This window comes from Anabrus simplex, chromosome 3 (assembly GCF_040414725.1).
Source record: "Anabrus simplex isolate iqAnaSimp1 chromosome 3, ASM4041472v1, whole genome shotgun sequence".
NCBI lineage: Eukaryota > Metazoa > Arthropoda > Insecta > Orthoptera > Tettigoniidae > Anabrus > Anabrus simplex.
This window is the reverse complement of record NC_090267.1, coordinates 193889012-193912371: the sequence shown is the minus strand read 5'-3', so window position 1 is coordinate 193912371 and position 23360 is coordinate 193889012. Positions and strand designations below refer to the sequence as shown.

At 38.1% G+C, this 23360-nt stretch overlaps 1 protein-coding gene across 1 annotated transcript in view; it reads left to right on the top strand.

Annotated features, from left to right (window-relative positions):
• The window catches only part of emei (transmembrane protein 161-like emei), a 183594-nt gene that overhangs the window by 139375 nt on the left and 20859 nt on the right, over window positions 1-23360 (top strand). Inside the window, exons 9-10 of the mRNA XM_067144268.2 lie at window positions 1554-1728; window positions 21905-22001. Of these exons, the coding sequence (XP_067000369.1) occupies window positions 1554-1728; window positions 21905-22001 (272 nt within the window). The remainder of the gene's footprint in view (window positions 1-1553; window positions 1729-21904; window positions 22002-23360) is intronic.

Below are 23360 nucleotides of genomic sequence, written 5' to 3'. Positions count from 1 at the left end.
ACATCTGCCTTAACCTAATTCTTGGATAACACTCTACCTTGGTTCCCTTTCGTTCAGATACTTTTCCCACATGCCTGACAATTGAGTCATCCATGACCAGAGCATCAACCCCACCCTCATTAGATCGCCTCCACTCCTGTTCTCCCGTAACTTCCCTCATGCCTGCCGAACTCTCTTCCTCCTCCCTTTCCTCCCTCTCCCTATCCTCTGCTCTATATTTCCCTTTCCTCCCAGTCCCTTTCCCCTTGCCCCGCCCTACCTCTGTAACACTTCCCTGATCTCCATCTTCTCTCGGCTGATCTACCTGCGGTGACTTATACCGATTTGTCACCAATACCTCTCTTGGGCTTACTCCTTGAGGAATACCCTTAACCATCATTGTCCTTGACCTGTCTTCCGCATCATCTCTCCTTCCTTCCCCTATCTCTTGCCTATCTACTGTATCCTGTATATTGATTGAGGGAGACCTATCTTCGAAGTGTCAGACGTCTTCCATTTTTCCTCTGATTAGTGTTAATTGAGGATGGTTGCCAGTTGTGCTTCCTCTTAAAACAGTAATCACCACCACCACCACAAAGTAGTTACTCATCTGTTTTCAATGAAGATGTGTCAAACTTTTTGGTGGGATGTGTTATGTTCAGTATATTGAGGTTAGGTCATATCTACGATTGTTTTAGAATGCTAGATATTGTAGAGATACGTCATGTTGAAGCTGTTATCTTAATGTTAAAGAAATAAGACTCTGTAAATGTCTTCATGGTAAGATTTCTTTAAAATCTCCTAATTGTGCTTTAGCTTGTTGAAATTATTTCTTCCGGGCAATTTGGCCATGCAGTCAGGGGCACGCAGCTGTGAGCGCGCATCTGGGAGATAGTGTTTTCGAATCCCACTGCCGGAAGCCTTGAAGATGGTTATTCGTGGTTTCCCACTTTCATACCAGGCAAATGCTGGGGCTGTACCTTAATTAAGGCCACAGCCACTTCCTTCCCATTCCTAGGCCTTTCCTGTTCCATCGTCGCCATAAGACCTATCTGTGTCGGTGTGATGTAAAGCAAATAGCAAAAAAAAACTTCTCTAGTGTTAGTTGTTTTGTTTTCTGACTTTTTCTTTTCTTTTAGACCTTCTGCTAAAAGAATGACTTGTTGTCACTGACTTGTTTAATCACCAATGGTAAGCAGGTATTAGCTGTGTGGAGAAGTTTCATGGATGACCAATGAGTCTTCTTTCAGTATTGTAAACAAGGACAAACATACAGTACTACCATACTGGTCCTTGTTGTTGTTGTTGTTGTTGTTGTTATTATTATTATTATTATTATTATTATTATTATTATTATTATTATTATTATTACTATTATTATTACTATTATTATTATTATTATTATTATTATTATTATTATTATTATTATTATTATTATTATTATTATTATTATTATTTGTCTTGACTGTTGTAGTGTGTAGTTGACTGTGCATGTCATATCTTAGAAATGTGGATCTGCAGTGAAACGAAACATTCTATCTGTGGAATTTATCATTCCTTTCTTCCCTTTGCAGAATGACTCCTCATGCATTTGAGAGTCTTCGTTTGATTGCAGTGGTGGTTGCTGTATTACTGAGGCTGCTTTTAATGCCTGTGTACCTTCAAGCTTACCTTAATATGGCCTATCACCGAATTGAAGAACAGAAGAAGGAAGCTGGTCGTATAACCAATCTAGAACTACAAAAGAAGGTGACACATTAACTTTAATACCAAAAGGCTTTAATGATTTTACATTGCTTGCAGTATCATGTTTATATTTAAGCCAGGGAAGATTCATATCAGTGTGTGCAGTAATTTTTGAAACTGAGCAAATGTCATGTCTTGTTGTTCAGTCTTTTATCAACTCCAGTTAATCTCACATTGTTCAAAGAGAAATGAGTAACTTACAAATTATTGTGTTCAAAAGAATTCAGAGCCATAATTGCTTGCCAAATGCACATCCTGTAAAAATATACAGGGTCTTTCATAAAGAATGAACCAATTTCATCAAGCTATATTTCCCCAACAGTCAGTAGTACAAGATTAAACCTAAGACACATGTGTTTGACTGATGTTCAAGTTTAGTCCTACAAGTGTTCTCCAGTGGCTCCAAGTAGCCTGCGCAGTGGCCTCCACGGTATGCACTAGCTCGCATCCGGGAGATAGGGGGTTCGAATTTCGCTGTCGGAAGCCCTGAAGATGGTTTATCGTGGTTTCCCACTTTCACACCAGGCAAATGCTGGGGCTGTACCTTAATTAAGGCCACGGCCACTTCCTTCACTATAAGTGGAATAAAGTATTGAATAGCTGGATTAATGAACACCTTTATTATTTTTGAAATGCACTAGCCATGCGTCTTGGTGGGTGTGCTGTTTACCAACTGAAGAGCCCAACTTAACACACTGGGATGAAACGCTGGCAATCAGGAATGAGTTAGCTAGAAAATTTATAATGTCCACTAATGGACCATTTATATTGGTATTATAAATTTACTCATTTGAGATGAATATTTCAGGTTCCCTGTGGGAATCAACATCTGTATCATCTTCTGACCAGGCAGGCATCAATTTTCGGTAATGAGGCATAGTCTCTCAAAGTGGCTCCAAGTAACCTACGCAGTGGCCTGTACGGTATGCACTTGCCATGCGCCTTGGTGGGTGTGCTATTTACCAACTGAAGATCCCAACTTAGCACTCTGGGGCAAAACGCTGGCTACCAGGAATGAGTTAGCTGGAAAATGTATAATGTCCAATAATGGACCATTTATATTGGTATTACAATATGACGACCACCAGCAGCATGGACCACATCAAGGCGATAGGACGATTGCTCCCAAACGTGTTGCAATATATCACGATCCACTGAGTTGATCACACGTGTTATGCACTCTTGAAGGTCATCCAGTGTAGTGGGTAGTGGCGGAACATAAACTTTATTCTTGACGTATCCCCACAGCAAGAAGTCGCAAGGAGTAAGGTTTGGGGATCTGGGAGGCTATGCAAGTAAAGCACGATCCGTAGCAGTATGTCGACCAATCCACCGTTGAGGCACTGTTTCAATCAGAAGTGCTCACACGGGTAAGCTCCAATGGGGCGGGGCTCCATCTTGTTGGAAAATGAAGCTGCATGAGTGTGTTTGCAGCAAAGGGAAGAGCCAGGTCCATAACATTGCAAGATAGCTTTGTCCTGTGACAGTGTTGAAGAAGAAAGGGCCATAAACCCTGACATTAATTACCGCACAGAAAAACATTTACCTTGAGAGAATTCCGTTCGTGCTCGATTGTAGCATGTGGGTGTTCGGTTCCCCAAATCCGAACATTGTGACAATTGATATGGGAGGTTGCTTCGTCACAGAAAATGGGCTGCGAGAAGGTGCTTTCAACATGTCTCAGTGCCTGAACAAGCTGAAGTCTGCATGGTTTCATGTGTAGGCATCTTTTCAGGACACGCCAGATACTGGTACTGCTCACCTGAAGCTGACGGCGACCTTGAGATATGGATTTCCAGGAGCTCTGAGTAAATGCCTCTTGGATTCTCACATTTTCTTCTGACCATGCAGTTTGCGGTCGAGCAGGGCATTTCCCTTTACACAAACGTCCTGTTTCCTGGATCTGTTGGAACCACCATCGCATGTTCTTGGGAGAAAGCCTGTACGCGTCGTTAAATCTCCTACGGAACTAATAGAACGATATGTGACATGTTCCGCTGCTTGGCTTGAGTACGATGCAATAAGCCTTCGAAATCGGTTCATTCTTTATGGAGGACCCTGTACTTTATTTTTATACAATTAGCTTTACGTCACAGTGACACAGATAGGTCTTATGGCGACAATGGGTTAGGAAAGGGCTAGGAGTAGGAAGGAAGTGAGCATGGCCTTAATTAAGGTACAGCCCCAGCATTTGCCTCGTGCGAAAATGAGAAACCATGGAAAACCATCTTTAGGGCTGCCGACAGTAGGGTTCGAACCCACTATCTCCCTAATCCAAGCTCACAGCTGCATGCCCCCAAATGGCCAACTTGTTTGGTAATATACTTACGGTAACTGCTGGAGAGCTGGTAAGGAAGAGAGAAATTGCAAATTGGTATGGTTATATTTTGTTAAGGTTGGTTTCTGTGGTTTCCCATTTTCACACCAGGCCATGCTCACTTCCTTCCTACTCCTAGGTAAATTTCTCAGAACTGTGGCAGTGAGACAGTCATTCAACATAGGTTAGAGGACCTGAATTATATTAGGGTTTGGAAGATTGGTGCTACAAAACGAGCAAGTGCTATGGTGGCCTCATAGCTGTTTAAGGGCTGTTTTCTCCAAATGAGTTTGTACCAAGTTTAAACTTAGTTCAAAGTTAAACCGTCTATATTATAGGTTTAAACTGCTGTTTATGTTCAGCCTTCTTAATATTTTATTAACGTATCTATGATTTTCCTAGTAGAATGGATAATTTTGACTACCAGTACTGCAGTACCTAAATATGAAATAATTCTGATATGCAACTGAGGTTAAGAAGCCGCATTCCAACAAAACTTTTCAAACATGGAAAATCGGATGTAAGGGAGTTTCTTAATGGATTTATAATTCATAAGCGAACAGCAAGGATTGTCTTATATCAACGAAGGACTCACTTAAAACGTCAACTGCACGAAATAATGCTATTTTGCTAGAAGCAATGATTCTTGTTCCTTTAAGATATTATGCAGCAGGCATTTTTCTCATTAACAACGGGGACCACAGACCTTAAATTGCAGTCTCCTTATAATATTAGCCCATATAAAATACTGTTGGTGGCATGAATACTGTAATGCGAAGCATAAAAATATTCGTACATAAGTGGTGTAATACGTCCGATCTCCTTGTGTGTCTGATGGCTGTGATCGTTAAAACGTTAGGTCAACATCGTCTGTAACGGTAATTAGACGGTTCAAATCCAGGTGGTCGAAAATATTTTTACGGTCAGAATGTTGGCCGGCACAGTAGGAGAGGTGATGGTATACAATTTCTAATGGCTAGATTGCGTGCCAAAAGCCTGGATTTAATGGAGTGGGGGCATTGACGCAGTTGATGGCGATTCGTTCATCGGATGGGGACGCTAAGCCCTGAGTAGAGCCCTTGGTGCTATTCGGATAGCAGTAGGCTATGTTGACACCGAGGTTTACCCTCCCCATTCCTAATAATAATACTGTTTCTACGTCCCACTAACTACTTTAGACCATTTTCGATGACGCCGAAGTGCCAGGATTTTGTCCTGCATGTGTTCTTTTACGTGCCAGTAAGTCTACCGACACGAGGCTGGCCTTTTGAGCACCTTCAAATACCCCCGGACTCAGCCAGGATTGAACCTACCAAGTTGGGTTCAGAAGGCCAGCACCTCAGCCGTCATTCAGTACGCCCCCTTCATATATATTGTAGGCCTACTGCAATAAATATGGGATCAGAAAAATAATATTGTTTCATACTTGCTAGTAAACTAGTAATAAAATTGTCGTAGGTACGACATCATAACCAGTATAAAACCTTCAATTATTATGTTTAATATATTTTAATTATAGTTTATGTTATGCTAAATTATCTTTTATTAAATGTTAAACATGACTAGTACATGGTTTCCCTGTAAATATGTAGTATAAATTTGTATAACCTCAAATACGTATTGTGTATAAGTTTAACCTCAAAAACTAGATAGTCGAAAGCAGTAGAAAATTCCATAATATGCGTGTGTTAGACTTATTGTACTATAATTTGGTATATATGAAGGGTTCTAGAAACTTACTGTAAGGTTCTATTATCCAGATACATGGAGACACATTAGGAATGTTGGAGAAATTTCTATGTGTATTAGTAAACAGAAAACGAAAGTTTGAGTTTGATCCATTACTGGAGTACTCCATTTGACTAGCTGGTCGATCGATATTTCGAGTGTGTTCCATTAGAGTGTTGTAAGAACCCTTCCAGAAGTCGATAATTCTAGATGGTTGATCGAATAGTATACATATCGAGCTGTCAGTCAGTGAGTTCAGTTCTTAGTACTCAGGCAAGCAATGGACTGCGAGTAACTGTTCGGCTCCGAGGCGGATTCGGTGAATCAAGAGAGTGCATGTTATAGTGCGCGAGTCAATGTTGTTGTTGATATCTGTACTTTCAGAATCGACTTCAGTGTACTCCGCTATTGAGTGTTGTAGTGTAATTTGCTACTGTGTATAATTTTTGTGATGTATAGTGTAAATAAAGTAATTTATACAAGGAAGTGAAAGTGTTCTTGTGAGATATTTATTTACGTAAAATAAAATCGCAGTGCAGAACGCTAAAAAATATAACTGTTGCCAGCATACCAGCAATAGAAATATTAATGGTATAGGAAAAAGAGTATTATGCATACAGTACTACAAACCACGAACTAGGTTATGTTATAAACGAGTATAGAATCGAGCAATACATCTCCAAATAATACATCCTCACTGGTTTGTCTGCTGGATCTGAGGTTTGTGAGATTGATCCCAGCCGAGGGCAATGGATTTTAATAGGAGATAAATCTTGAGCATGCTTGGAATTTGTTTACTTGAAATTCACATAAATGTTGTTCAGCATTTTAATATTTCAACGTTCCCGTGTTTTCCGTAAGACAATAGACATCAAAAAACACGTATTAGGCCCACGGCACTTGTTTATGGTAAAGCATGTTAGAGAATAATAAGAAATAAAAGTGCTCTCCAAGAAGTTGTAAACAACAATGGGTAAAATTTTACGACACTACACTCCGCACAAATGTAAATTCTTCATTTATCAGCAGAGCTAATATCCCGCTGAATTTCTACTTTATTCACTCTGTATGATAGCATTAATTCGCCACAAACAGCTGATGTACAAAAATGTCTGTTATTGAATTACTTGGCTCTGATTGGCCAATTCCAATCGACCATGGCTTCGACTATTCTTTCAGTGCAGCCATCACTAGCGCAGACTTGACATAGTAAGTTTAAACGGGAGGGCTGTTGTTTAAACTAAACGAGTGTCAGAAATTAGTGGAGAAATTGGACGCAGGTTTAAACTAGGTACTAAAGTTAAACGGATTTAATTTATACCAGGTTTAACTCGAGTTGGAGAAAATGGCCCTAAGTGGAGTGCTGTAGTCTGTGTCAATTGAAACGCCTTGGCCTCAAGAGGCTGCTCAGAATTGTCCAACCAAGTGGCTGCTTTCTTGTTGCATTGAGCGTGTAACCATGTATATCAACACAATTGAACTCCCTCATATGTCGGCAGATATTTTGCAAACCTCTGAATACTACACGCCTCAGTTGAAAGCTAGGGAGGGGAGGACCTGTCACCTGGCCTGCTAGATTGCATGATTTGACTCCACTGGACTTCTTACTATGGGGCTATTTGAAGGATATAGTTTACACTCGGTAGACAGAAGATCCTGAAAGACTTTGAAACATTATTGCGGAAACCTGTGAGTCCGTAACGGCTACAATGCTTCAGTGGCGTGCGGAAACTTGCATTACTGCAGAAGGCCATCCATTCAAACACTTACTACACTAACTGGCTGTTGCTCAGTCAAGCAGATTTAAAATCTCAACCAATCTGTCCATGTTGAGCCCTGCTTATAAAACACCCACATAAATATCCCTGATGGCCTAGTACAGTGCCTACTGGGCGAGTTGGCCGTGCGGTTAGGGGCGCACAGCTGTGAGCTTGCATCCGGGAGATAGTGGGTTTGAATCCCACTGTCGGCAACCCTGAAGATGGTTTCCCGTGGTTTCCCGTTTTCACACCAGGCAAATGCTGGGGTTGTACTTTAATTAAGGCCATGGCTGCTTCCTTCCAACTCCTAGGTCTTTCCTGTCCCGTCGCATACCTGCCAAGTATTCCAGTTTTACCGTAATATGTACAGATTTTGAGTGTATTGTATGGTTGTACGGATGAACAAGGTTATTGCATGGATTTTGAATATCCACGCTTGGTTTCGCTTTCTGCGGTCAATTCAGATTTATTTGACTTGATAGTAGCTGGTAATACGAAATGAAGTGTTTGAAATTCGACCGGTAAATGTATAGGTAATCACATCGATGATCACTGTGCTTTTTTCACCTGTTCAACCTCAACTGGTACTTCATACCCTGAGATATTCCCAAACAAGTAGCAGGCTGTGATTTTGAAGAAAAGAAATCCGTAAAAAGTAGCAGGCTATGAATTTATATATATCGGTAGGGGTAGACCAAGGTATGAATATGACAAGCAGATTAGAGCAGATGTAGGATGCAATAGTTACGTAGAAATGAAAAGGTTAGCACAGGATAGGGTGGCATGCAGAGCTGCATCAAACCAGTCTATGGACTGATGACTCAAACAACAACAACTACTACTACTACTACTACTACTACTTTTGTAACTGCATCGTGCTTCGTAGTAGCTGAAAGGCTTTGTTTGTATGTGAGTGTGAGTAACATTGGCAGTAGTTCTGAAAGTCATGGAATTGTGTGACAAATTTGTAAGCGATTTAGTATTTTTGGGTGTTCGTAATGATTTCAACTAAGAAACGATATTATCAGTCTTTCAGGGAGCCATATTCTACTTAATTTCCTTATTTTATACGATCACAGAAAGTGTTCCAAAGTGTTCCCAGAGTTAAGTGTAAACAGATGAGCATTCGTCAATCTGTAACTTTGTGTAAGTGTTTAATTTCAGGGGTGATCATAACATGTATTTGACTTGTATTAGTATTGTTTATCATCTCCCTTCTTGCCGTCCTTTTTCATTATGTGCATGTTGCTGAAAAAGCTCCGCTTCAGAATCTTCCAGATTTCTCTTTTTGAAAGTTGGCAGGTATGCCATCGTCGCCATAAGACTATGTCAGTGCGACGTAAAGCCTCTAGCAAAAAAAGTACAGTGCCTAAATAAATAAATAAATAAATAACCCATCATGTGAGGGTATTCAGATACATTGGCTTTGTGGATGATTCTCAAAGTACAAATTGCTAATAAAATTATTTGCCTCAAGTGGGATTCAAATCCACTTACGAACTACAGTTGTATTAGCAGCACCCCACTTAACTTATGACACCATGGCGACTTCAGCTAGCAGGTTATCAGAAAGCGTACTAGATGGACAACTACATCCACTTCAAAAATGCACACACGTTTCCTATCAGTATGCCATCACTTTTAGTACACATTTCAGACCCTGCAAGAAGCTTGTAATTGGCACGTACTTGTTACATAATCGTATGACAGTTCGGTGCATTGTGTAAATACCAGTCTCATACATGTTTTTCCAAAGGTCTTGCTGTGATGGTGCAGTAGTAAGTGGTTACTGGCGACTGTGGCTTGCTGTATGGCAAAGATAAATAGACCATCACACCACCACTGACGTTCGTCGGCTATCCAACTCAATTATATTAACTTAAAGGAAAAAAAAAATCATCTTATTCAGTACATTGTATGTACTGTAGAATGGGAGTAGGCATCTTGGACATATTCTGAGCCACGCGTTGTGTGTAAGTAGGATAGCATCCTGGTTCACAGAATTTTCACCAAACGTGCTTGGAACATTTTAAGCAAGCGTTACACCTATGGGAGTAACGGAGTCCCACTTCCATTTGACAGGCGACAGGTGAGGGACTCCTCTTAAACAACTTGGCGATCGAATGAAAGAGTAGAACTGAGTAACATAATCTGCAAAAAGCCTTATCTCTGATTCCACTTCTTTACTCATATCATTTATAAATATAAGAAAACATAAAGGCCCAATAATACTGCCTTGAGGAATTCCCCTCTTAATTATTACAGGGTCGGATAAAACTTCACCTACTCTAATTCTCTGAGTTCTATTTTCTAGAGATATAGGCACTTATTCAGTCACTTTTTGTCTAGAACAATTGCACTCATTTTTGTCAGTAGCCTCCAATGATCTACCCTATCAAATGCATCAGATAGGTCAATTGCGATACAGTCCATTTGACCTCCTGATATCTGCTATATCTTGCTGGAATCCTACAAGTTGAGCTTCAGTGGAATAACCTTTCCTAAACCCGAACTGCCTTCTAGGGAACCGGATATTAATTTTGCAAAAATGTCTAAAATAATCAGAAAGAATGGTTTCCCGAAGCTTTCATTCAATGTATGTCAAACTGACTGGCCTGTAATTTTCAGCTTTATGTTTATCACTGTTTCCTTTATACACAGGGGTTACTATAGCAACTCTCCATTCATTTGGTATACAGTAGCCCCTTCATGGAAACAATAATCAAATAAGTACTCGAGATATGGTACTATATCCCAACCTATTGTCTTTATAATATCCCCCGAAATCTTATCAATTTCAGCTGCTTTTCTAGTTTTCAACTATCTTATTGTAAATGTCGTTATCATAGGTAAATTTTAATACTTTGTTAGTATTAGTCACCTCCTCTATCTGGGCATTATCCTTGTAAACAACAATCTTTACGTACTGCTGACTGTATACTTCTGCCTTTTGAAGATCCTCACATACACTCTCCCCTTGTTCATTAATTATTCCTGAAATGTCCTTCTTGGAACCTGTTTCTGCCTTAAAATACCTATACATACCCTTACATTTTTCACTAAAATATGTATGACTGCCAGTTATGCTTGCCATCGTGTTATTCTTAGCTAGCTTCTTTTCTAGATTCATTTTCCTAGTAAGTTCCTTCAATTTCTCCTTACTTCCACAGCCATTTCTAACTCTGTCTTTCCAATCTGCACTTCCTTCTTAGTCTCTTTATTTCTCTGTTATAATAAGGTGGGTCTTTACCATTCCTTACCACATTTAAAGGTACAAACCTGTCTTAACATTCCTCAACAATTGTTTTAAAGCCATCCCAGAGTCTGTTTACATTTTTATTTACCATTTTCCACCGAACTTAATTACTTTTTAAAAACTGCCTCATGCAGCTTTATCAGCATTATGGTACTGCCTAATAGTCCCACTTTTAAGACCTTCCTTTAATCACATTTATTTTTAACTACGACTAAAACAGGTTCATGATGACTAAAAATACCATCTATTACTTCGATTTCTCTATAGAGCTCATCTGGTTTTACCAGCACCACACCCAGGATATTTTTCCCTCTAGTTGGTTAGATGTTAGTCTTACTTTTAAAATTATAATTTGGCCATTATCTGCGGAACTATTGAACTTTTAATAAATGTAAGAAATTTATTTAAACTTCGACCTATTCAATACAGTGCAACATGTTAACGTGTTAGCTAAACATCATTAAAGTCGTTGAGACATGTTTCGCCCCTTTTGTGGGGCATCATCAGTTATATCAACACCTCAAGTTCTACCAGACGTCTGGTTGGAAAATTGTAAAACATATTGCATGAGTGAATACATTAAAAAACTTTACAATATCTTATTATTAACAAAATATCCCTGATGAGCATATAAAAATCTTACTTGGAGATTTCAATGCTAAAATAGGCAGAGAAAAGAAGTATCGCACAGTTGTAGGAAAATGGCCAGCTCATAAATTAACGAACAAAAATGGCCAAAGATTAACTGAACTTTGTGCAGATCATAGACTCGTTTTGGAAACCACCAGATTCATGAGGCGACCACATAAACTTATGACATGGAAATGCCCTAACGTAAAATTGGGAGAGTTTCAGATTGATCATGTTGCCATGGATAAAGATCATCATAAAGAAATTTATAATGTCAGAGTCCTCCGTGGGGTAGACATTGACTCGGATCATTATATCTCAAAAATAAAAATCAAGTTAACACCAAAAAGGAAACACAAACATAATCATCTCAAAGCAAGGAGAAATTATGATCCCAGTTACTTAATAAATAATAAAATATATTTAGAGAGATCCAAAACACCTTTAAATGACAAATTAGAGACAATGATCAACAAACTTAAAACCATAGCTGAAGAAATTGCCCCAATCAAAAGGAGAAAGAAACATGCGTGGTGGAACGAGGAATGTGACAAAGCAATTCAAGCAAGACACAAGGCATGGATAAATGATCAACAGAGGAAAACGGAAAAATCTCGAGAAGAACTAATTAATGCCAGAAGACAAACAGCTAAAGAAATTAGGACAATTAAAAGGAATTATCAAAAGGAAATGCTTAGCACTATAGAAGAAACATTCAATCAGCATAAAACAAGAGACTATTACAAAACATTCAAGCAATATCAATCTAAATTTACCCCTCCCACACTTATGTTAAGAAATAAAAATGGTAAAATGGCACACAATAATCAGGATAATGCTAACATTCTTGCAGAATACTTTAAAGAGTTACTTAATTGTGAGGATCCTGTGGAACATTTAGAATTTGATCCTAACCCAAAAAATAAAACTCCATTACAAAAGATTATACCACCAGTTTACAATGAAGTGAAAACGGCAATTAATGCACTTAAAAACTACAAAGCAGCAGGAGAGAATCAAATAGTAGCAGAAATATGGAAGAATGCTAATGATCAGACTATTCAAAACCTACATAAATACATCATTGATATTTGGAACACGGAGAAGCTTCCTGAGGAATGGAATACAGCGATAATCCACCCGCTGCACAAGAAAGGTGATCGCTCCGATCCAAATAATTATCGGGGGATATCCTTACTTGATATTACATACAAGATTTTATCCAAGATTATATACACAAGAATCCAAGAACAACTCGACCAAGAACTTGGAGAATATCAGGGAGGATTTCGACCAGGTAGAAGCTGTCCAGATCAAATCATTAGTTTAAAATGGATAATGAAGCACCAAAGAGTTCGAAGTAAGGGTCTGGTCATCACGTTTGTAGATTTAAAAAAAGCATATGACAGTATTCATCGTGACTCATTATTAAAAAGCCTTAAAGAATTTGGCTTACATCAAAAACTTGTTAACCTCATTAATATGACTTTTAAAAATACGAAGGCAAAAGTTAAATTTAGAGGTGAATTATCAGAATCATTCACTATAAGAACTGGACTTCGACAAGGAGACGGACTTTCACCATTGTTATTTAATTGTGCATTGGAGAAGGTTATGCGTGAATGGAACAAGAAATGCCAACCAACTATCAAGATCGGTAGAAATATTAAACTCAACTGCCTTGCTTTTGCGGACGATTTAGCATTACTTGCAAATACAATAGAAGAGGCTAAATTTCAAATTGAACAACTAGAAATTATAGCTAAAAAAATGGGATTACAAATTTCATTTGAAAAAACAGAAATGATGCCAACTTTTAAAGTTGATTTACCAGTTATTCAGCTGAACAGTAATAAAGAGATTAAAATTGTTCAGAAATTCAAATATCTTGGGGAAATAATAACATGGAACACAAATGAAAAAGAAGCAATAGAACACAGAACAACTAAATTTAAACAAGCACAAAGACTTACCTGGCCAACCTATAAAAAAAAATCTCTTTCGATAAACGCTAAGCTGAAACACTATAATTCCATAGTTAAACCAGAGGCAACCTATGCTAGTGAAACTTTATTCAAATTAAATGTAAAATCTACAACAGACAAATTACAGAAAACTGAGAGAAGAATTCTTAGAACAATTATTAATAAAAAACACCAAGTTGATGGACAGTGGAGATTGTTGCCTAACAACATTGTCTATCGTGAATGTGAATCAATAATATCTACAATGCGTAAAAGAAGAATTTCCTTTTTCTGTCACATATCAAGATTAGCAGACACCAGGATATTGAAACAACTATTCGATTACTTTTTGAAGAATAAAATCAATAATAATTGGTTCAAAGAAGTTCAGGACGATTTGGAAGAATTGGGTATAACTCGGCAACAAATCAAAGACAGAAAAGAGAAGAGGATTTTGAAGAACGAAAGCATAAGTCTCAAACTAAAAGCAGTTGAACGGAAACAATATACTATATCGGACACACAAAGGGCTTCCAGGTCGGAGAGGATGAAAAAGTTCTGGGAGAAGAAGAAGAAGAAATTAACTCAAATGTATTGATTTCAGTGCTCCAATGTGGGCGTAAAATATGTAAATAAATAAATAATAACAAAATATCAAATTGATTAAAAATATGTTGCACTGGTGAACATGCTTGTGAATTTTCACTTAAACAATGGCTGTCGTATGTGTGATAAATGACAATAGTGATAGTCTGAAATCTTATGCGATGCCGAAGTTAGAAGACGGTTTAAAATTTCTATACAAATATTGAGAAAGAATGCAGAATACAAAACAATTACAAAATGCTGTACATGTATTTTACATGTGAAATGATGTGGAAAAGCATTCCAAATTTGTGCTAATTTCACTTAAATTTGATCTTAATATTACATTCATGATGTGATCTAATGGAATTAGCATCAAGATGTGGAAAGTTTGTATATGGTTTTTGACCAGATCATGTGAAACACATTGCTTACGTTGTAATTCAACCTAGATGTCCAAGTTGCGTAATTATATTTTAGACCCAAACAAATTAGTTCGCTGAAGTATCCATGGGCTGTTCAACTCCGTTGGACACTCTCTATGTGACGGAGTGCCTAGTGCATGTAAACAACAGTTGATATTTGATTCAAATTGAGCCTATGTTGAAACAGTTGAAATAATGGCTTAAATGAGGGCAGTTAAAGTGTCTTCCCATTTGACTATTATTTTGAAGTTTTAACGGTGTGTTTCAGTTGCGAGAGTATGGGATGTCAGTATTATTAGTTGAATGGGTGACAGTCAAAACGTTGTGCGATGTAATTAATATTGAGCTATCTTACATATGTAAAAATCTGAAAAGAAGGATAAGTCCTTAATTAATTCAGTGAAATAACGATGGGAAAACACGAAGATTGAAATGCGTTAGAGAATATGGAGTTAAAGCTTACCTTTAGTGTTGTTGGGCTGTTAACTTATTGCTAAGAGGTTTTTGAGCACTGGCTGTCACTAACGTCTTACTCCTTGTGTTGTACTTGTGACATCTTGGTGGAGGGAAGTGGACTTGAGAAGGCGGGGCTGTGGGCTTGTGATTGGCGCTTGGGAATGAGTTGTGTGTGGAGGGAGAACAGGGGCGTGATAAGTTGGACGGCTTAGTGGGGTTGCTTGAAGAGGGTGTTTTGAGGACATCAGTAAGTCTTTTGTCTTTCAGATTTACCTTATTAAACAAAATTATTAATTGTTCATATAAAGGGCTTCGGTTATCTATTGGATCATTTAAGTTTTTATTACTGTTGTATTTTTGGTCCAAGAAAATGTACAAATTTTCAAGCTCCGTCATAAGTCTGCCCCCACTAAGCCGTCCAACTTATCACGTCCCTGTTCTCCCTCCAATACACACAACTCCTTCCCAAGCGCCAATCACAAGCCCACCGCCCCGCCTTCTCAAGTCCACTCCCCTCCACCAAGACGTCACAAGTACAACACAAGGAGTAAGACGTTAGTGACAGCCAGTGCTCAAAAACCTCTTAGCAATAAGTTAACAGCCCAACAACACTAAAGGTAAGCTTTAACTCCATATTCTCTAACGCATTTCAATCTTCGTTTTTTCCCATCGTTATTTCACTGAATTAATTAAGGACTTATCCTTCTTTTCAGATTTTTACATATGTAAGACTAGCAAGATACCCGTACTTCGCTACGGTATTATACTGAAATTTATAATTGAATGCTTAACATTTTATATATAATCCTCCGAAATTCGCGATCTGACTCGTTTTCTGAGAGAATTCGCCAAAATTTGCGAACTGACTCGTTTTCTGAGAGATTTGGAAAGTTCCTCACATTTATCAATCTTTCTTTCCAGCAATCGATTTCGTACTTCCCGGGCTAGGTCCAGGTATTCCACTCGGTCAGTTGGGTCCCTAATTCTTTGCCATCTTTTCCTATAAGCATTTTTAGTATGGATCAAATTTTGAAGGAGATCCGGCGTGGTGTGGTCTTGGGTGCCTTGGCAGTACTGAACCCGCGGCCGGACTGTATTCGTAGTCATAACCAGGCCAGGACCCGTTTCCAGCGCGGTCCTCACAATTTGACGACGGTCCAGAAAATTATTATTATTATTATTATTATTATTATTATTATTATTATTATTATTAATAGTAGTAGTAGTAGTATTATTAGATGTTCTGGACCCCACAGCAAGATGCCAGACCGCTACTTGGCGGTAAATTACATCTGCTGCCAATGTCATTGTTGACAATGTGACCAGCACCATTGTCGCGCGAAGGCAAGTGTGCGGGATTACTGGCGATACGAATGACATACTTCCATGCATTATTGACCTTATTGTAGAGGTGAACAATTTGACGGTCAATCTCATTCCTATCGTTTATTTCAAATGTGTTTACATTTTTATTTATATGCAAGGAGAGTCTACTGTAATCTAAGAACGTTCTCCGAAGGAAAAATGGCTATTGAATTCGAACCCAGGAAATATTAAAAATGATCGGTTTATGATCAGAATAAGTACATCGAAAATCTACAGCCAGTTTCCAGTCATTCGTCAGGGTCAGGAATGGAATGAATAAAGCCCCATCTAGCGGCGACAATAGGAATTGTGCCGGCTGCCGAAGCACTCCTCTGGGGCAATGATCGATGAATGGCAAATGAAATGGAATATTGGACAGTGTTGCTGGAATGAATGATGACAGGGAAAACCGGAGTATCCGGAGAAAAACCTGTCCCGCCTCCGTTTTGTCCAGCACGAATGTCACATGGAGTGACCGGAATTTGAACCACGGAACCCAGCTGTGAGAGGCCGGCGTGCTGCCGCCTGAGCCCCGGAGGCTCCTTATAAGTACATTACGAGTAGTAAAATCAATTGGTCTCACCTCCTTTTACACCCCACCTCCGTTTATTTACACACCCCCCCCCCCCCAAAAATTAAAAGAAGGCGTGTTTCTTTATGTTTAAAGGAGATTCCAAACACCAATGTTCACGTCTATTACCTTCAGTTTTGAGATATAAGTATCCCCATAAAAATAATTCACTTTTTTCATTCCTTTCACACTCCCCCCCCCCCCCCCCAAGTGAATATTCCGGCAAAAAATACTTGTTTATTTAATTGTAAAGGATCTTCTAAATACCAATTATCACGACTCTAACTTCTTCAGTTTTTTATTTATGTGTCCTCGTGAAAGCAATCCAACTCCTTTTCACTCCCATAACGCGTTTTTCTTTGTTTTTAAAGGAAATCCAAATTTCAGTTTTCACGTCTGTATCAACTTTAGTTTTTATTAGATGTACGTATTCTCATACAATTAAGTCAATTTTTCAATTCTTTCACCCCCCCCCCCCCCCCCAGTCATTCGATTTTCCGAGAATACGTTTTTCTTTACTTTTAAAGCAGATTCCAAATATCAAATTTCACGTCAGTAACATCTTCATTTTTGAGATATCAGTAGCTTAATTAAAGGAAATCAACACCATTTTCAGTCACTTTTACTCCCCCCTCCACCCAAGTGGTATATCTGAAAACAAAAAATGCACGTTTCTTTATTTTTAATAGAGATAAAAATACCACTTTCACTTCTGTAACATGTTAAGGTTTTTGAGATATACTGTAGAAATTCTCAATTTTAAAATTTCACCCCTTTTTATTTCCCCTTAAGTGGAGTTTCCAAAAACAAATCACCTATGTTTCTTTACATTTTCAGGAGATTCCAAATACCCACTTTTTACGTCTGTAACATTTTACGTTTCTCAGATATTCTGTAGATATAGTCTTTCGAAAAATTCACCTCAGTTTGTCACTCCTGTTTAAACGCCATTAATTGGATTTTCAAAAAAACAAAAATTACGTGTTTCCTTATTTTTAACGGAGATCCTATATAAAAATTTTCAGTTCTGTAATATCTTCAGTTTCTGAGATATATGTATCCTCATTAAAAGCATTCAACCCATTATTCACCCTTTTACACCCCTCCAATTGGGATTTACAGAAAACAAAAAATACGTGTTACTTTATTTTTAAAGGAGATTCTAAATACCAATTTTTACATATGTAAACTTTTAAGATTTTAAGATGTAGACACACTCAGTTTTAAAATTCCCCCCCCCCCCCCTTTTCACCCCCCCCCCCAATTATTTGGATTTTCCCAAAACGAAAAAATACCTGCTTCTTTATTTTTAAAGTAGATCCTAAACACCAATTTTCAGGTCTGTAATATCTTCAGTTTCTGAGATATAGGTATCCTCATTAAAGGCATTCAACCCATTTTTCACCTTTTTTCATCCCTCCTATTGCGATTTTCCGAAAACAAAAGAATACGTGTTTCTTTATTTTTAATGGAGATTCTAAATACCAATTTTTACATCTATAAACTTTAAAAGTTTTGAGATACAGACACACTGATTTTAAAAATTCACCCCCTTTCACCCTCCCGTTAATTGGATTTTCCAAAAACAAAAAAATACGTGTTTCTTTATTTTTAAAAGAGTTCAAAAGTACCAATTTTCAGGTCTGTAATATCTTCAGTTTCTGAGATATAAGTACTAGTATCCTGATTAAGGCATTCAACCCCCTTTTCACCGTTTTTCACCCCTTCTATTGGGATTTTCTGAAAACAAAAAAATACATGTTTCCTTATTTTTAAAGAATATTCTAAATAACAATTTTGACATCGGAAAAACTTTTAAAGTTTTGAGATATAGATACATTCATTTTAAAATTTCAACCCCCTGTTCACCCCCTTAGTGAAGGAATATCCAAAAATCCTTTCTTAGCGAGCACCTAGATCTTAATATGAATCTATGCCCAAAATCTCATTTCTGTATGTCCAGTAGTTTTGGCTCGGCGATGATGAATCAGTCAGTCAGTCAGTCAGGACAAGTTATTATATATATATATATATATATAGATAGCTCAATATTAATTACATCGCACAACGTTTTGACTGTCACCCATTCAACTAATAATACTGACATCCCATACTTTGTCAACTGAAACACACCGTTAAAACTTCAAAATAATAGTCAAATGGGAAGACACTTCAACTGCCCTCATTCAAGCCATTATTTCAACTGTTTCAACATAGGCTCAATTTGAATCAAATATCAACTGTTGTTTACATGCACTAGGCACTCCGTCACATAGAGAGTGTCCAACGGAGTTGAACAGCCCATGGATACTTCAGCGAACTAATTTGGTTGGATCTAAAATATAATTACGCAACTTAGACATCTAGGATGAATTACGACGTAAGCAATGTGTTTCACATGAGCTGGTCAAAAACCATATACAAACTTTCCACATCTTGATGCTAATTCCATTAGATCACATCATGAACGTAATATTAAGATCAAATTTAAGTGAAATTAGCACAAATTTGGAATGCTTTTCCACATCATTTCACATGTAAAATACATGTACAGCATTTTGTAATTATTTTGTATTCTTCATGCATTCTCAATATTTGTATACAAATTTTAAACTGTCTTTTAACTTCGGCATCGCATAAGATTTTAGACTATCACTATTGTCATTTATCACACATATGACAGCCATTGTTTAAGTAAAAGTTCACAAGCATGTTCACCAGTGCAACATATTTTTAATCATTTTGATATTTTGTTAATAGTAAGATATTGTAAAGTTTTTTAATGTATTCACTCATGCAACATGTTTTACAATTTTCCAACCAGACGTTTGGTAGAACTTTGAGGTATTGATATGACTGATGATGCCCCACAAAAGGGGCGAAACATGTCTCAACTATTTTAATGATGTTTAGCTAACATGTTGACATCTTGCACTGTATTGAATAGGTTGAAGTTTAAATAAATTTCTTACATTTATTAAAAGTACAGTAGTTCTGTAGATAATGGCCAAAGTACAATTTTAAAAGTAAGACTAACATCTAGAAGCATTTTGTTTTACTCAACTATTTTAATGATGTTTAAGTAACACGTTCACATCTTGCACTGTATTGAATAGGTTGAAGTTTAAATACATTTCTTAAGATTCTTTCAATACGGAAAAATTTATTTTCATTACTTGTAATAAATTCAGATCTCCCACTACAATCACATTCCTTTCCATGTCGTTTCCCACATAGCTGACTATCCTATCAAATAATTCCGAATCCGCGTCAGTGCTTCCATTTCCCGGTCTGTACACTCCAAATATATCAAGTTGCCTATTATCTTTAGAAATGAGCCTTACACCTAGAATTTCATGTGTCTCATCTTTAACTTTTTTGTAGCTTACAAATTCTTCTTTCACCAGAATGAATACTCCCCCTCCCACCATTCCTATCCTATCCCTACAATACACACTCCAGTTCCGTGAGAAAATTTATGCATCCATTATATTATTTCCCATACATGCGTGATTCAACTCCTATTACAATATCTGATAAATATATATGTATTAAATTACTTAATTCTATTTCTTTCTTTACAATACTTCTACAGTTCAACACTAACATTTTTGTGTTATCCATACTTGATATTCAGTTCCCTGTTCCCTTATCATTGCTCCCTAGGCCACCCCATTTCCCTGAATGTACCTCCCTATTACCCTTCCAAGCAAATTTCCTAACTTATATGTATCATTGCAGTTTAAATGAAGGCCATCTGAGCGCAGATCCCTGTTTCCTACCCACCCATTAGGATCTAGAAATTTCACTCCCAATTTCCCACATACCCACTCTATAGTCTCATATAAATCCCCAATCACCCTCCCGTCAGTATCCCTCCTACACAGTATTCCACTGATAACAATCTCTACTTCCTTAAACTTCACCCGTGCTGCATTTACCAGATCCCACACATGTCCAACTATGTTGGTACTTATACCAGCTTGCCTTACGTTATTGGTACCAATGTGAAACACTACCACCTTCCCCTTCCCCTCCTCCTTCTCTTCTACTTTCCTTAACATCTGCCTCAACCTAATTCCCGGATAACACTCTACCCTAGTTCTCTTTCCTCCACACACTCTCGCCACATATCTAACGATGGAATCCCCCATGACCAGAGCCTCAACCCTACCCACCTAATTTGATCCCCTCCTGGTCAGCCCTATCTTTCCCGAGCTAATTATTGTCCACGTTTCATTTCCATACAATGCCACCACCCAGACATTATTCTTCAAAAATATCTTTCTAATTCCTATATCATTGTTTGAAGTGAGCAAATTTCTTAGAAGGCCTTTCTTGTGCTGGTCTGCATTTTATGTCCTCCTTACTTCTCCCATCTTTATTGTTCTGCTAACCAAGTAACAGTATTTATCTACTTCCTTTAAGACTTCATTTCTTAATTAAATATTTCCTGCATTGCCTGACTTTGTCTGCATTCCGTTACTTTCTTTTATTTATTTATTTAATTTTTTTTTTCAGATTTATTTTCTTCTTGTACTCCTTCTCCAAGGCTGTCCATAACATTTAGCAATTTCTCCAGATCTTCTGCAGACTCAGATAAAATAAGTTCTTTTATAAACACAAAAAGGGTTTTATAAATGAAAAAAAAAGCTGTAATTGAAGAACTTAATTATTTGTGCATAGTTTGTGGACAGTACAGATTGGCAGTCAAAGGAAATGAAATGAAAATGGCCATGGAAAGACTGACAGATCAGTTAGGAATACACTTCTCAGCGAGTTCAGGGCAGACATTTCAGATTTTGGAGACTCGTAGTGAATATAATTTTTTTAGGCTTTACAACACTAGTTGCAAATCGAGGATTGTGGTGACGTTTAGTAAATTCACAGAGGCTTGCAGACTGAACGCTGAAAGGCATAACAGTCTATAATGTTAATGTATGTATGTATGTTGACCTGGAAATGTATCATAGTATACATGTATTTTTGCTGGACTTCCATTAATTCATTCAGCTTATCCTCCCAAATAGTCCAGATTAATGAGTTTCTGCTGTAATTTGAACTCCTATTAGTATTATGCTCTCTATTCTTGCATAAAGTTTTTTTTTTTTTTTTTTCACAGGTTGCTGCAGTGTTCTATTACCTTTGTGTTGTGACACTGCAATATGTTGCTCCCATCATAATGTGCCTTTTCTTCACCTTCATGTACAAAACTTTAGGTGAGTGGTTATAATATTGTTCTTACTATATCTGATGGTACTCCTAACTCATAATTTTAATCACACCAATACCGACATCAAATTGATACAAATTACAAGAGAGAGAGACAGACAGAGACACACACAGTCAATCAGTCTCTCTCCTTATATATAGCTACAATTTGTGTCTAAAAAGTGTGATGAATGATCGCCTAGGTTGTACACCGTGCTAGTTCGGACGATGCACTCGCGCATACGCATTGCGAGACATGAAACCAAGTGCCCGCTGTCGGTCAACTTAGCTCAGTTAAACGGAGTTGAACGCTGCTACACATCGCACGGAGTCAGTGTGAGGACTCCTGTCATTGCACAGTGGAGTGCAAAACGGAGCAATGCGCTAACATGAAGTTTTGCTTCCACCTAGGCAAAATGGCAATGGAAACACACGCAATGTTAGTGCAAGTATAGCACGCTCAAGCAGTGCATAAAAAGTGCATTTTTGACTGGTTTAAACGCTTTAGAGATCGAAAGGTAGGTGTTGAGTACGAGTCGCATTTAGGTCGACCAACCACAAGTACATCTCCAGGCAACATCGAAGGAGTGCGACAGATGCTTGCTAATAATCAGCGACTGTCCTTACGAATGATAGCAGATGAAGTGGGTGTAGGCAAGGACAGTGTAAGGACCATTCTTCACGAACATTTGAAAAAGCAGAAGATTTGTGGCCGGTTTGTACCGCACAACCTGACAGACGAGCAGAAGCAAACTCGGATGGAAACGTCGGGAGATTTCTTTGACGTTTGTGACCAAAATCCGGAGGTGCTGAAAATCATCATTACAGGAGACGAGCTGTGGTGCTACTACTATGATCCGGAGTCCAAGAGACAGTCAATGGGGTGGTGTTCAGCGTCTTCTCCACCTCCCAAAAAAGTCGGCGCACGAAGTCCAAGATTAAGACAATGCTGATCGCCTTTTTCGACAGCAATGTTGTCATTTATCATGAATTTGTACCCCTGGGTACACCTGTCAACGCCGAATTCTACGAGGGAGTTTTGAAATGGCTACTGCAATGCATCAGACGCGTTCGGCCTGAACTGTACTGGAGTGGACAGTTGAAGCTCCTCCATGACAATGCCCATCCGCACACTGCGATCCGCATGATCCAGTTTCTCGCTGAACGCCAGGTGACTGTTCTTCCACACCTTCCATATTCTCTGGATTTGGTGCCTGCAGATTTCTTTGTTCCCCCGTCTTAAATTAACCCTGAGAGGCCACCGGTTCGACAGTATAGCAGGTATCCAGCAACGCATGACAAGGGTTCTCCGGGAGATTCCAAGAGAAGCATTTGTTGCCAGCTTCCAGCAGATTTACAGTCTATGT